A 14,283-nucleotide genomic window follows, 5' to 3' on the forward strand; every position below is an offset into this window, starting at 1 on the left:
CCTAAATTTCCATTGAATTTTCAACCATCTGTGTGTAGTGAAAGAAAAGAGTATAGTGATACTTTCAGGTCCGTTTCAAACGTAATACCAGTAAAATCATGGTAGCCTTTCATTGACTGTATTGGATTTCCCCTCTGCTCCTTCAAAGAACTGGGACTGACAGTAGCACTGGTCTCGACTCACTGAGTCTGTGACATTGAACCGAGGACAAAGTGCTATCCACCTCTCATGTCTCTTGCTTCAGTCTCCGGATGGCTGGTTTAAGTAAACTTAATTTTGGCTCCACGCCGACTGCAGCCTCTTTCTAAGAAATCTGTCCTCCCAGAGGTCCTGTGTCACTGCGACGGTAACATTGGCAATGCCCTTTCTTTTAATAGTGGCATCCATCTGCTCGGCTGTGTGTGGGTATGTGTGTGTCTCTGTGTGCGTGTATGTGTGTGTGTGTGATGGTCAGCTTATCGCCTTGGCTGATTACTGGAATTGATACCAGCTGTGCAGCCCCGAGTCGCGACAAACTGATGCCGTGTCACGTCCATCCCCTGAGCTGTTCGCACTAACATGCCTGCACACGCACACACACACACACACACACACACACACACAAACAAAACTGCAATTTCTGTCATATCTGGCTTGTTGGGGACGTATGACCTTACGACCTTGAAAGCTTGATTAAACAAGCTGTCTAACTGTTATCCTTTCTTGACAGTCTTTTTTTTTTTTTTTTGCCTCTATCCCCCGTTTGTCAAAAATGAGGTGTGATGCCAGGATCATAAACTCATGCTTGTATTAGACGCCAGCGTTTTAAATAGCAGCGCTATGGACGTGATGAAGGCTTTATGGTATAGTCAATTTCTCCACCCCCATCTCCTCATCTCTTTTATCCTCCCATCAATATTTATAAGCCCTGCTCTAACCATAAGGGCTGGTTGGTGGGTGAGTGGGTGGGTGGGCTCTGTGGAGGGACATTTACAGATGTACCTCTAAGCTTTGTTACCTTCTGCATGCAACACATCTACACGTGCATTTACAGGGGCAACGTTTGACATTGAAAACATCCTCTTATTGAATCAGGCAGAGACAGTGAAGTGTTCCCTCAAGGGCATTGGCTCATTATCTTGTAATTCCTCTGGGAATATGTGTGTGTGTGTGTGTGTGTGTGTGCAATACATGTGTCTGTCTCCATATATTGTATGTGTACCATGAATTTTTTGTTAGCTCGATATTTTGCTCTTCAGCTGCTTTGTGAGTGTTTAAGTTCTTGTGACCAACAGTTTGTGTGTCATCTGCTTGTTTCTTTTAATCACAAGCCCCCAGCGTGTGTGTGTGTGTGTGTGTGTGTGTGTGTGTGTGTGTGTGTGTGTGTGTGAGTGAGTTATCTGCGTGGTGATCCTGTATGTCCTCCCGCTTGTTAGCTAGTACTGCATATAGTGGCTGTATGAGGACACAGGACACCGCAGGATGGCTTGGGGTCAGAAGTCCTAAACTCAGGTGTGCTATGATGCGCTTGATTAACTACAGCTGTCAGTGAGGGCGGAAGGTCCATGTCCCTCCAGTCCTTCTGCATGACAGGCAGACGCCCCAACTCTCTGCGACCTGCTATTGTCCCCTGTGTCCCTCTGGGTTTTTCACTTTCTCCAGACAACGCAGGGCCTTGCTGCTGTAGGGGTCAAACAGGGCTGACTGTGATGCCTACAGCTCTGGGGCTGCACAGTGTGGTGCTGCGGATGAATCACTCTTGAGTGTTTGGGGCAAGATTTCAAGTGGCTCAGATCCTCTAGAGGTGAGTAGTATGTGTGCGCGGACATATATTCTCAGTGCATGTGTTTGTAAATGTGAATATCAGAGCATTCAGTCCTGTGCTGTGAGATAATGAGATGCATGTAGTATGTGTATGATGTGAGGAGATGCATATTCATGATCTGTGAGCAAACATCTGTGTAAGATTTGCAAATTTGCACATGTAGGTAAGCGTTTTCACTTCACTCTGCTATCTGCTGTCTAACGATACACTTAAACCTCTGCTGCATCGGTGCGTCTTCAATACTGGAGGAAAAAAAAAGTTCTCTAAAATATACATGAATGTAGATGGAGCGTTTTTGATTCTGTGTCAATTGATTAACCCAGCAGTGCCCAGAAAAAGCTGGTGCCACTGCACTCGAGTCATTTCAGCAAAGCCAGTGGGTATAACGCTAATGCAGTGGCTGCTTGATACAGTCAGTCATAGCTATCATGCTGTAGACGCTCCTGGCTCATCCACCCTTACCTCTGACCTGGGATTAGCAGTGGATTAGCACTCCACTCATGTGCACAGCGGCTAATAGAGCTGCGTGTGCTCAATTTGTGTATTTCCAAGGGTTACAGTGTTGAATGATGATACATAGAGAGGCAGGGTGTTCTGCACAGGTATGTTAGTCTGTCCGCTCCTGTTTAAGCCTCTTTACACCAGCTCCCAGTAGGTTTTAGAATAGATTTTAAGATTTTACTGGTTACTTTTAAGCCTCTCATTGTGCTACATATCCGACCATATGTGCCCCCTTTGAGATCCTCGGGCAAAGGTCTTCCTGTCCCAGAGGCCCAGCTGAAAACTGAAGGGGACAGAGCGTCTGCAGTCGGGGCCCTGAGGCACTAGAATGATCTGCCCGAGGAAATCAGGTCAGCTGAGTCAGTGATCTCCTTTAAGTCCCTTCTTAAAACGAGCTTTTATTGCAGATCTTTTCCTGATTTTACTTAATTTCCTGTCTTTTGATTCCTTTAAAAAGTTTTTTTCTTTTCCTATTCGCACCTTCTTTTTGAAGGACTTTGTAATGTTGATTTTGAAAGGTTCTCTCTTTATAAAATTATTATTATTTAAAATATAAAGCCATATCTCTGTGACCGTATATAGGATTACATCTCTGCCTGTCCATCCCTCTCTCCTGTCTTTCTGTCCTGGTCTCTTTACCCTTCGGCCCTGTACAAAAAAAGGAAAAACAACACAGCACTGCCTCGGTGAAAAGCCTTATCAAACACAGCACAAACACAGTAGTCAGACTCGAAATACAGCACACACATATACACACAATGCAGCCAGATGAATGGCCGCCGCCACGACACAATGGTGCTAAATTAAATCACTGATGTCAGAGTCGCCAAAGCCCTCCCCTCCCACATCACTCACTCACTCTCACACATGCAAGGATGGACTAATAAGGACCTCTTTGTTTCCCTGCGTAATGTATTCTGGATCAGGCGGTATCAGTTGGGGTTGGAAGGTGCGTATGGTCAATTTCAGTTCATTATGCAAATCAGCATTGCAACAATTGTTCTCAAGCCACCCTGGTATGGTTACTGAATTAATAATTAGCTCCCTGGTGCTCTTCATATCTTTTGTGCCCCTTTACTCAATAGCATCTTCATTTCCTTGATGCATACTTTACATCAGCAGCGACTTATCCAAGGCCTTATGTGGAAACATGCGCGGACAAGCTCATGTCATCAGCATTGATTATTACAATGTGCACCTATGGTGGACACAGAAATGCCCTTTTTTGGACCGTCTTCAGTTTAGGACAGAGCTGGTATCAGATGCAAACACAGCCATTACTTCCGCCGCTGCACCCCTGTCCCTGCTGCTGGCGGCAACCTGTCTAAGATGAACGTGTTAGCAAACAGCCCAAACAGGTGGCAACGCCGGTGTCACTCAAGCGTGAGCAGCCTCAGCTGAGCTTGTCAAGTCTGGTACTTTCATCTGTGACCTTACAAACATGCACAGATGCACTGAGGTTTTGAACTCAGGTCAGTTAAGCTCTGGGGGGGGAAACATGACCAGTGGTAAAGTTGTCTGAGTGGTTTGTAGCAGCTAGTTGTGGTATAGTAAAGACAATCAGAAGATCCACCGTGAGGGCAACCAGTGGGTTGATGGTCTGTTTTTGTAGGCACACACTGTAGATTTTTTTTCTCTTATGGGGTTCAACTGTGAGCTCATGACTTGAGCCCACGACTGTGGCGGATGGGGGTACAAGGCGTTCTTCTTAGGTTGCCTCTAGTGACCACAATAATTATGATGGGAGCAAAGGAGGAAGTCAGGTGAACTATTTAGATGGATGGACCTAATAAACACAGGACTTTCACCCAGGAGATCACTGTTCATGTCCAGTGTGAAACTCAAAGTCAATGTTGACGATGTACTTCACTTGCGTCACATACATAACGTAACTTGAGTTATGTACACATAATATAACTTATGTACTTATTTTAACCCAAACTATGATCTTTTTCTAAACCTGTGCCTAGAAGGACTGCCTGGGTGGCACTGGCCAGCCCTGAAATCTGATTGGCCGCCCCAAGTGCCACTCCATTATACTAAAGTATGACTGGCTATCTGCCCAGTGAGAGGCATCTGGACATTCCACAGAACCTAACCAACTGGTTTTGTTTGTGGTTTGCGACCTCTGCTTCTTCTTTAGTACAGCCATGCATAACGTAGCCTATACTGCCAACTTTTGATGAAACTGCACTTCGTGTAGCCGAGTTTATTTGCTCCAAACCAGTTCATGGAAATGTGCCTAATTCACATTTTCTTTTTTGTGTTGCTTCACAGTTAGATGGAAACATGGCTATAATGAAGCATTATCATTAACCCCAAATTTACTGTTCAGGTGAGCATCACATCACAACAATAAGCTGAGATGACTCCAAAGTAGCCATCTATCTATCATCTATACCTGCTGATCCTTGTTCTCATGTACATGTCTGGAAAAGTAACCAACTGGCTGACACACATATAGACAGACAGCCATCAGACAGCCTCACAATCATATCTATGGCAATTAAGTGCCACCAAATCTGCATATGTTTTGGATTGTGGAGGAAAGCCATACTGATATAAGGAGAACATACAAAATCCACACAGTTTCTGCAAAACCACCTGTTTCCAATGTTGGATGAATGAAATCTACAGAGCTGTGGTTTTCAAATGAAGGCTTTATGGCCTTTGCCTGTGATATTTCATGTGATACGGTTGGCAGATGCAGGGGCCTTTCCCAAACCATCCCTCCTCAGTAGCTCCTCACTATGATGTGTTAGTCTTGAAGTCACACTTGCAGCTGTGGAGGGTTCTCCATATTAAGAGGGAGGATAGGACTTCACTGTAAGCAGGAAACAGCCGTCACCATGGACACTGATAGTCTCACTGCTTGCTCAGCTGTTGGCTCCACTGTATACCTGCAAATGTCTTTTTAAATTCATGGCTGGACATATAAGTCAAATGTAAGAAGTATTTGGGGACAAAAGTGACGTTTGTATTTCCCCTTTTTTAATCTTAAGTTGTCACATTTTCTTTGATTTTGTCTAAACCCAGCATGAAAAATACAGTGTAAGGAAAATATGGCGTGCAGTGCTTCTTCTAATCTCCAGTGGCGCACAGTAAGCTTTTATAGTCTACTTTCACTCTCCATTATGGTTTGGGATGGCCTTTAATATGGCGATCCTGCCATGCGAGCACACAAACAAGAGGCGCAGTGGGTAGGGCGAGGGTGTACTGGAAAGAATGGGACTGAGCCTTCGTTTGTCTGCCTGTCTGTCTCCACAGACACTCGCAACGCTGCAGCATCCGAACATCACAAGCATCACCAGGTGCAGTGGAGCAAAACCTCTGTGTGCGTGAGAGGGAGGGAGGGAGGCGTTGTCGCTGGGGGCAGATGAAAGGAGGAGAGAGAGAACGAGAGAGAGAGAGTGGGCTGGCAAGGTGGCGGGATTTGTGTCGAAGCCTCTCCTCTGTCAGACATGCGCAAGAGCGTCAGCAGCAACAGCAGCAGCAGCAGCAGCACCACCACCACCACTGCGCTGCGTTTCCGCCTTGGCTGAGCGGCGCACACAGCCGAGAGGGGAGGGGAGGGAAGCCGAGAAGACGAGCGGAGCCACCGAGACGCAGTGGTGCACAGCACGGACTCCGAGCAAATCACGCCGACGCACCAACATCCCAGCAGCCCGTCGTCCAAATTTGCACGTCAAGAGGCGACCTGTGCGTTGCGCGCCAGAGACTTCCAGCATGGAGACTGCGCTAAAAACCAAGCACTAAAATGTGAGATTTACAGAGGAAATCAGGCAGAGAGAGCGCGCGCGCATGTGTGTGTATGTGTGCGTGTGTGTCTGAGAGAGAAAGTGGCTATCCCCTTTATCTTTTGCGGGTGATCTCAATTCTGTGCTCTGCAGTCCGAAAATGAAGAAGTTCAACATCAGGAAGGTGCTGGACGGCTTGAAAGAGGTGTCCTCCTCCACCCCGGCTGTCCAAGTGGGGCCACAAGAGAACCATCAGATCCAGGAGACCATCCAGTCCGAGCATTTCCAGCTCTGCAAGGTGGGCGAGCCTGATGATTTTATGTCACAGTTGTTTTCCTCACGGGCAGCCCTCCTTTTCGCATGTGGCGCTTTTATTATTATTTTTTTTATAATCAGTTTGCACTGCGCTCATCCCATCCCAGGATACAGCAGGTGCGACGGAGCTCCACACAATAGATTAATCAATGGGCAAAGCATTTTGCTCGAGCACCTGCTGGCTGAAGGTTTGTTTAACATTTGGCAGGAATCTCTTTTAGGAGGAGGGCCGTTAAAGCGTGTGCTGTGCTCGTCCAAGGCATGCTCTGTCACACACCTAACTACACTGCGCATACTGTATGGCGAGTGCGCTCTGGCGACAGAATAATAAACATTACTAAGTTCCTCCAGGATCGGGTTGCATGTGTTTGGCCTGTAATTTGGCGAGGACGTTTCTCTAACCAATTAGTTATTTGGGATGCATCGGGTATTATCCTCTGTGAAAATGCCACATCGTTTGCTGCATGTGTGCTTGGCATGATCTGTCATATCGAGGGGTTGGGCCACACTGATCCCCTCTTGCATAATCTGCTGGGTTTGGATTAGCAAAACGGTGGTTTCTGGTGAATGTGTGTGAGGGTGTGTGTTTCCCTTTTGCGTTGTCTCTTCCCTCTAGTGTGTCTCCATCCTCTTCTTCCCTCTCACAGACACACCTCTCACACTCCCCTCGCTTTCCCTCACACACACACACACACACACACACACACACACACACACTGCTTTACCCCCAGATCATTGATCCATTGGGGACCGATGGCGCCTGAAGTGAGTGATTGAAAAAAAAAAAAAAAGCCTTGTCCTACTCAATCTGAATTGGCCACAACAATGAATGGAGTTAATAAACACTCTGGCAATTTATGTGCCATGCATGGTCCTCTATAATGTTAAATCAGAATTTCCCCAAGTGTGCCCTAATGGTTTGGCGTGGCCTTTTATGGACACCACTTTGTGCTTGCTATTGATCTCCCCACACGTTTAACCCACATATTTGAATTTCAAACCTGCATGGTTGTAACAAGCTTTCTGTGGATTCTTTTTAAGATTTTTAACTGTAAAATCAATGTGTCTATCAGGTATTTTCAGGTTTTCATAGCTTTCTGAAATGTAGGCTTGTGCAGTGGTGTAACGGGACTAAACACACAACCTTTAGATCTGCTAGCGACCGTAGTCCATTGGCGTTGATTGGCCGAGTCTCTGGGCACTCTGGAGGTCTACATCAGGGAAGAGTCATATGACTGTTGCCCCTGTCTGTTTCAGAGACACCAACCACCGACCAGCAGCATTGTGTGCAGAAGTCCAAGGCTAGGCCAGATTAACTTTTAAAAACTGTGCTAATCTCAACAGTCCTCAGATAGAACAAGTTAGAGTGCCTGAAATCAGGACTGAAAAACGAGACAACACCTCAACACACCTGAGGGTTTAGGGGATATTGTGGTTTTGTGGCTAGAAAGACCAGCTGTGAGATTTCAGGTTTGATTGACACTGCAGCCTAAATATGCCTACCAACCGCAACTGATTAAAGTCTCTTTGAACAAGACCCCGTCCTCCTTCCTGCACCTTGGCTGTCTGCGTGGACAGAAACTCTCTGTAATGTGTCTCTGCGAGGAAGGCAGGTGTCTCTGCTGCACTGAGTGCTTCTTATGTAACGTGCTTTAGCCTTCTGCCGCTAAGCAAACAAATCCAACAGCCCACCACCGGCTGACTGATGCCATAAAGCTCCAGTCTCACACACGCACAGACACACACAGAGGATGGACAAAAAACCAGAAACACCTAACAATGTGTTACCCTCCAAGAGGAAGCTCCGCAACAGATCATCACCAAATGCTCTGTATGGGTGTGTTTTGCGTGCTTTTTATTTCTAGACTTCAGTGTAATCACGACCTCATGTGGGAGGCAGTGAGAGAAGGGAAAATGAGATAAAGAGAGAGGATTGATAGAGAGAGGAAATCTCAAAATAGTCCCATGATTATAAAAGGATCCTAAAAAGCGAAGCCAAATATCAGCGAAGAACAAGGGTAACCATGCAGGGAAACAGCATTTGTCCCTCTCTTTCACTTTGTGCAATTTCAGGCTTTACATATCTGTTTCATAACACTTTGCACATCCATCTGGCACCATTTGTTTACCGAAATCATGTGTGTGACATCCTTTGACAAAACAACACCCCTGCTGTGAAATTCAAATTGATATCCCCTCTAACGCATTCTCTTTTTTTTCCCCTCATCTCCCTGCAAATCTCCCAGACTGTCCGTCATGGCTTTCCCTATCAGCCGTCGTCCATGGCTTTCGACCCTGTGCAGAAGATACTGGCCATTGGCACCCAGAGCGGGGCTCTCAGATTGTATCCTTTAGTCACCGTTGAGCTTTTATAGGTTACTGTGGCCTATTGCGGCTCCTCTGGGTCCCTGCATCCCCAGGAGGCAGCAGCAGGTAAGTGAACAGATGTCTGAGCTGCCATAGTCAGATGCTGATGTGCACTGGTGGGGTTTCTTGGGATTTATTGGGTATCTTGAAGAGTTTTTAACTAGCATTTGTGGGTCGATGGTCACCTTGAGCTCTGTAAGGATAAAATCTTTGTCGCCATCCTTTGTCCCTTGAATGCCACATTTTAACTGACATTTCCTCACTCTTGCACACACTTTCACATATTTAAGATCACATGAAATGTCATCGAAAAGTCCACATTTAGCCACATATTAAAGCATGTGCTGCAATTCAGCCTGAGAAGTAAGTGGCTGAGGTAGCTCGTGCTGGCTTCCTCTCAATGTGAGGACGTTTACACAAACAGGGACAACAGCTTGCGATGAAATGGCACCGCGGGGAGTCGTATAGCTTCAGAGAACGCCCGCGAGCTCGCCTGTGTCAGGCTGCTTTTACAGGTCCTCCATGTGTTCTTCTGCCTGTCCGACAACCTTTGCCAGCTCATTACAGTGTGATGAAGAGCTGTCCGCCTGGCTGTCCCTCGCTCCCACCTGCTGGCAGCTATGGCTGTGACTCAGTCTCGCTCACCTGCGCTGGAAAGGTGAGGATAAAAACAGAGACCCTCAGACAGGGGAGGGTGAGGACAGAGTCTACAGAGCCGTGTTTACCAGAGTAATAAAAAGACAACAGTGTTCAGTCCAGGTACCCTTAGTATGTTTTCTGTTCTCCTCGAAAGCAGAGTGAGGGAGACAGAAGAGGAGATAATGACGTGCCACTTTTTTCAATAGAAACCACAAACTTCTTCATCCAAAGTAAAGCAGATTCTGTCAGTGGTACACATGTATTAGAAGATAGGAGATGAAATCCCTCCTCTGGTAGATGTACTATGTCGGGGTGATGCAGGAACTGGTGAATAAGCTTAATGGGGCTTAGGTCTTGCTGGCGGCTGCATTACTCCTGTGAGCTTCAGACTGGGTAAACTCGGGATGAGAAAAAGCTGTACTCCTGGTGTAAAAGCAGCCTATAACCAATCAGCTTAGAGATCAAAACGTGCTCTCCCTCAGACTATCCTGAGTTCGGGGGAAATGATCTCGTCAGATGGTTTCTCCTGGTTGAAACGGGCCACTTTGAAATTGAATGAGCGGAGGAATCTCTCTTTGTGTTTGAGTGATGCGCAGCGGATAGAGTCTTATCTGAGTCAGGGGAAGGTGAGTTGGGAGTCAGCCATCTATTCTTTGGTTGTGGTTCTCTTCCTGTGTCATTTACTGTTTAGTCAGCCCTGTCTCTTTATCTGTGGCACAGATGACGGGGGCATAATGGAGATTTTATGATTCATATTTTCTGCGTTGCTGTGCTGCAGCTCGTGGGTTTTTCATATGCTGTATGTTAGTTAAAGTTCAAGCAGGTGGCGTGTTTTTTGACATCCTGGGACTCCTGATACACATCTATGTCCTGGAGCTCATTATTTTTGCATTTACCAGGAACTCGCAGCTATCAGTGTCTACGTGTGTTTGCGTGTATGTGTGTTTGTTTGCCTGGCTGGCCTACCAGGACATTTGGCTGCACCTCTCTCCCATGGAGGATTACAGGAAGTGGCAGATCAAGGGCCTCCGCCTGGCAGCGTGGCGGAGGACTGAGAATTACAGCAGGAACAGGAGGTGTGTGCGGCTGTGTACATGTCTGCGACTGAATATGTGCGTTCATGTCTGTGTGCGTGCGTGAATCCTCAGAGGAGACGGCTGATCCCTCTAGCTGTAAAGCCAATCACTACCGTGATCCCCCCCGAAAACTGCCCCCTGTTTGATGCTCGCCACTGCCTCTGAATCTGCCTCCACTGTCCAGCTGGGGATATGACAATGTCCCTTTGGTGTTGTCTGGAGGAGGGAAAGAGGGGAATAGAGAAAGAGGTTGGAGGGAGAGCCGGCAAGAGAGGACAGGCCGATACATGAGCGCGAGCAGAGAGAGGGAATAGATAGGAAAGAGTGAGGGAGGCAGGCTATTACCTGCTTCAAGATCTAATGGCCAAGAATAGAATCCTTATTGATCTGTGTGTGGTAATGCACTGAGACAGATATGCCAGAGTGCGTGTGCGCACACACACACACACACACACACACACACACACACACACACACACACACACTCTGATGTCAATTGTTTTCCGCAAAATATCCCAGCAGCGAAAAGAAGTCGTGAGCATTTGGAAAAAGGTTTCGCTGTGCAAGCAGTCCTCGCATATTAGCTCTTCATTGGATTAGTGGTGTAATTTCCAAAATAAGCAGAAATGCTGTTTTCTAAAATGCTGAAAGAAAAAAAGCTCTAATGATTTTGGGTGTTGAGACAAAGTGTTTGTAATAAGAGAGAGGGCTGCAAAAAAAGGGAACCATCCTTATTTCCTCTCTCTGTATGCCCTTTATTTCTTGACCAGACAGAGCCAAATTTATTTCACCGATGCCACTTGTCACTTCATCTAATATGGCTCAAACCCAACACTTTCCTTCAAGGCTCTTTGGCCATTAGATTAATGGTGGTGCTTTTAAACACCATCAGCAGCAGGTTGTTAAAACAGAGCATCAACAGACCAAAAAGTTGGACCAATTCAACATGATGAGCTGCATCTGTGTGTCAACAACATAATACAATGATATCATGAATGTTCATCAGAGCTGAGCATGATGTTAATCGAGATCCATCAGCCTTTATGTGAACAGATTACATTAACCAAAGCATACAGCCTAATCTGAGGGGAAACACTTGCTGCAATATAATTGCAAAAATAAAGTCTGTGCTTCACTTTCAAAATTGCTCATTTAAATCTTAAGATAAAGATTATCAGATTTTTGTATGTCGACAGGAAGCGTGTTGCTACACAACAGGAAAAGTGGAATTATAATCAGCGCTAATCTGTAGGGTGGGAAGTGGAATGTCGAGTGTCAAAACTTCCTTGTTTACTTATTTGTTGGTCAGATATTTCCTGCTCCAATTCAGGAAATAAGGAATCTTTGCTAACCGTATTTTATTCTGGCAAAGTTCTTGTTTGGCTGCTTGCTTAAAATAGCACTAAATGCTCATTGCATTGGGAAGTCTGGCATTATTGTATGTTGCGTATTTATTCCTCACTCTGCAGTTGGGTATCTTATGGCAATGCTCTGTCTTGTACTTTTAATAAGTAGCTGTCCAGTGCTCGGACAGAATCCGTCTAGGATGTCAATAATTTTTTCTGTAATGGAAAAAAACTCACCACACTCCATAATTGAAATTTATACTCTGCTGGTTCAGTTTGTTTGTTAAAGGCAAACATAATATGAGTGGAAATTAGCAATTTTTCCAGAGCACTGTGTAATGGGAGATTCTGTCACTCCCTGACGGAAAACATGGTGCAGGAGCCTTATTGGATGATTCTGGCAGTGTACATTTCAGTGTCTGTGTATATTTGTGTGTGCATCTGTTTGCTGGGTGGTCTGCAGCGGAGGGTGTACCAGTGTGGCGGCCTCACTTCGACGGAGAGACGGCTCTTTACTGGTGGTGGCCAGGAGAGATGGCAGCACTATAACTCAAAGACTCCCTGTGAGCCAGCAATAGATCAAATTGTCACTCCATGCTCTGCCAGATTATCTCATCGGCAGGCGCAGGACATCATAGGACTCACACATACAAATGGGGGCGTGCGCACACACACACACACACAGACACACACACAGATATTAATTCAGGATAGACATTAGGAGATGGCAGAGCACACACATTTCTGCTCTCTCACATACGCACCAACACAAGCATATGACGGTAGATGACTTATCCAAACGTTAGCGGATGTGCAGACGCAAATGCTGTATGTGTACTGACTCACACAGACGGGCAAACGTTTGCACATGCAGGTGGACAGCGGCGCACACATGTTTGCAGAGACAACTTTGTAAACACACACAGACTTTGCAGTAACCGCTGTGACTGGCAGTGGCCCTGCGCAGCTTTCGGCCGTAGCGCAGATTGACTGTGACATACTGTATCTTCATCATCAATCTTCCCTCTGATTCACTCGGTAGCCTCCGAGCTCGGTCCGCAGTCACCTTACCGAGCTCTCCGACTGGAGCCCTGAATGGGAATGATTTTCTGTGTTGAAGCAGAAATTGCAGCTCGGCAGCAGCTGATGGAATTTCATTGGTATAGTACAGACAAATGAAAGTGTTGGATTATAGCTTACAATCACTAGAGAGCTTCGCAGCGTGTGTGCGTGCATATTTCTCTTTGTGAGCAAAGCTTGATGGAATTTTCTCTGTCTTTCAATGTATGTGAGAAGAAGACGGAGTCTAACGTGATATAAGCTCTAGTTTCACAGAGTAGTTCACAGATCCCACTCGCTCTATATAATTCATATGTCTGCGGTGATGGTAATGGATTTAGATTCATTTTGCGTGTTTCCAGCATCTTCAAAGACAGACGGATAGTAAATGGTGAAAAAAGTTCTTGAGCTGAGCTCTCTTTCCAGTTTACTGCCTAAAGAGTGCGGGAGCCTCTTTTCAGGTCACAGATCATTTGTTTATTCATTTATTCTTCTATCTGTTTTGTTGCATCTTTATTCTCTTCCCCCTCTCTTGCTCTCTCCTCTCTGGGGTTGCCAGTTGCAGGCGAACTCTTCTAGATGGCTCTCCACAGTGCAGACCAGCCCTGGGGTTGTATGTTTGTGTTCAGTTATGCAATGTGCCGGAGCGTGGCGCAGCAAAGACGAGCCCGACTGAGACAGCAACAGTCTCATCAGAGGAGTTAAGCTGCTCCCGCCTTCGCTGTGTTACATGCAGTATGTTGTATGTATGAGTGAATTAAGCATCCGCGTGTGTGATCAATACACGCATCTTCATTTACCATGTGCAGCTGTAGCCGCGTTGCACCTGTGGTGACACCTAGGACAATTTCTCACTGCGTCGGTGGTTAGCGGATTAGCTCGTGATAGCATATGGGGGGATGAAAGACTGGGAAAGAGGAGAGGTATCACACAAAATCAAGAGGGATTAGTATCTCATCCCAGTTGACCTCATTTTACTTTTCACACAAGTGGGACAAGGATCGGGGAAGAGAGACGAGAGAATAGCTTGAAATGAAGTCATCTTATTGCATCTGATGAGAGAGTTTAATGGTGTGTGTGTGTGTGTGTGTGTGTGTGTGTGTGTGTGTGTGTGTGTGTGTTTAGAGAGCTGCTGGTAGGGTTGGAGGAGTCAGCTTGTGTCTGCCAGATGGTATTTAAAAAAATGGTTAAAAGTAGAGTCCATGGTGAGGTCACCAGAGAGCTGCAGAGATGCGGCTTTCATGTCAGCTCAGTGCACATCAACTTCACACCATTACTGGAAGGAAGGACGCGTGTGTGCGTGTGTGCGTGTGTGCGTGTGTGCGTGCGTGCTTGTGTATGTTTGTGTACCTGTTTGCTGTAGTGAAGTACTCTTAATAAAAGACCTCTTGTGCACCGGGTTTCATCTTTCATGCTCTCGGAAAGCACTCAGCTTCGTC

The 14,283-nt window shown here is 46.1% G+C and overlaps 1 protein-coding gene across 2 annotated transcripts in view; it reads left to right on the forward strand.

The window, feature by feature from the left end:
* Positions 1–5,703: 5,703 nt before the first annotated feature.
* Positions 5,704–14,283, forward strand: part of stxbp5a (syntaxin binding protein 5a (tomosyn)) — an 86,052-nt gene continuing 77,472 nt past the window's right edge. Inside the window, exons 1-3 of one of the 2 annotated variants that reach the window (XM_076757127.1) lie at positions 5,704–6,064; positions 6,196–6,340; positions 8,604–8,701. In XM_076757127.1, the coding sequence (XP_076613242.1) occupies positions 6,203–6,340; positions 8,604–8,701 (236 nt within the window). In that variant the 5' untranslated portion in view covers positions 5,704–6,064; positions 6,196–6,202. Of the gene's footprint in view, positions 6,341–8,603; positions 8,702–14,283 lie in introns of both variants that reach the window. The other variant, XM_076757128.1, reaches the window with a different exon arrangement.

The sequence above is a fragment of the Chaetodon auriga genome, chromosome 18, assembly GCF_051107435.1.
Source record: "Chaetodon auriga isolate fChaAug3 chromosome 18, fChaAug3.hap1, whole genome shotgun sequence".
Classification (NCBI taxonomy): domain Eukaryota; kingdom Metazoa; phylum Chordata; class Actinopteri; order Chaetodontiformes; family Chaetodontidae; genus Chaetodon; species Chaetodon auriga.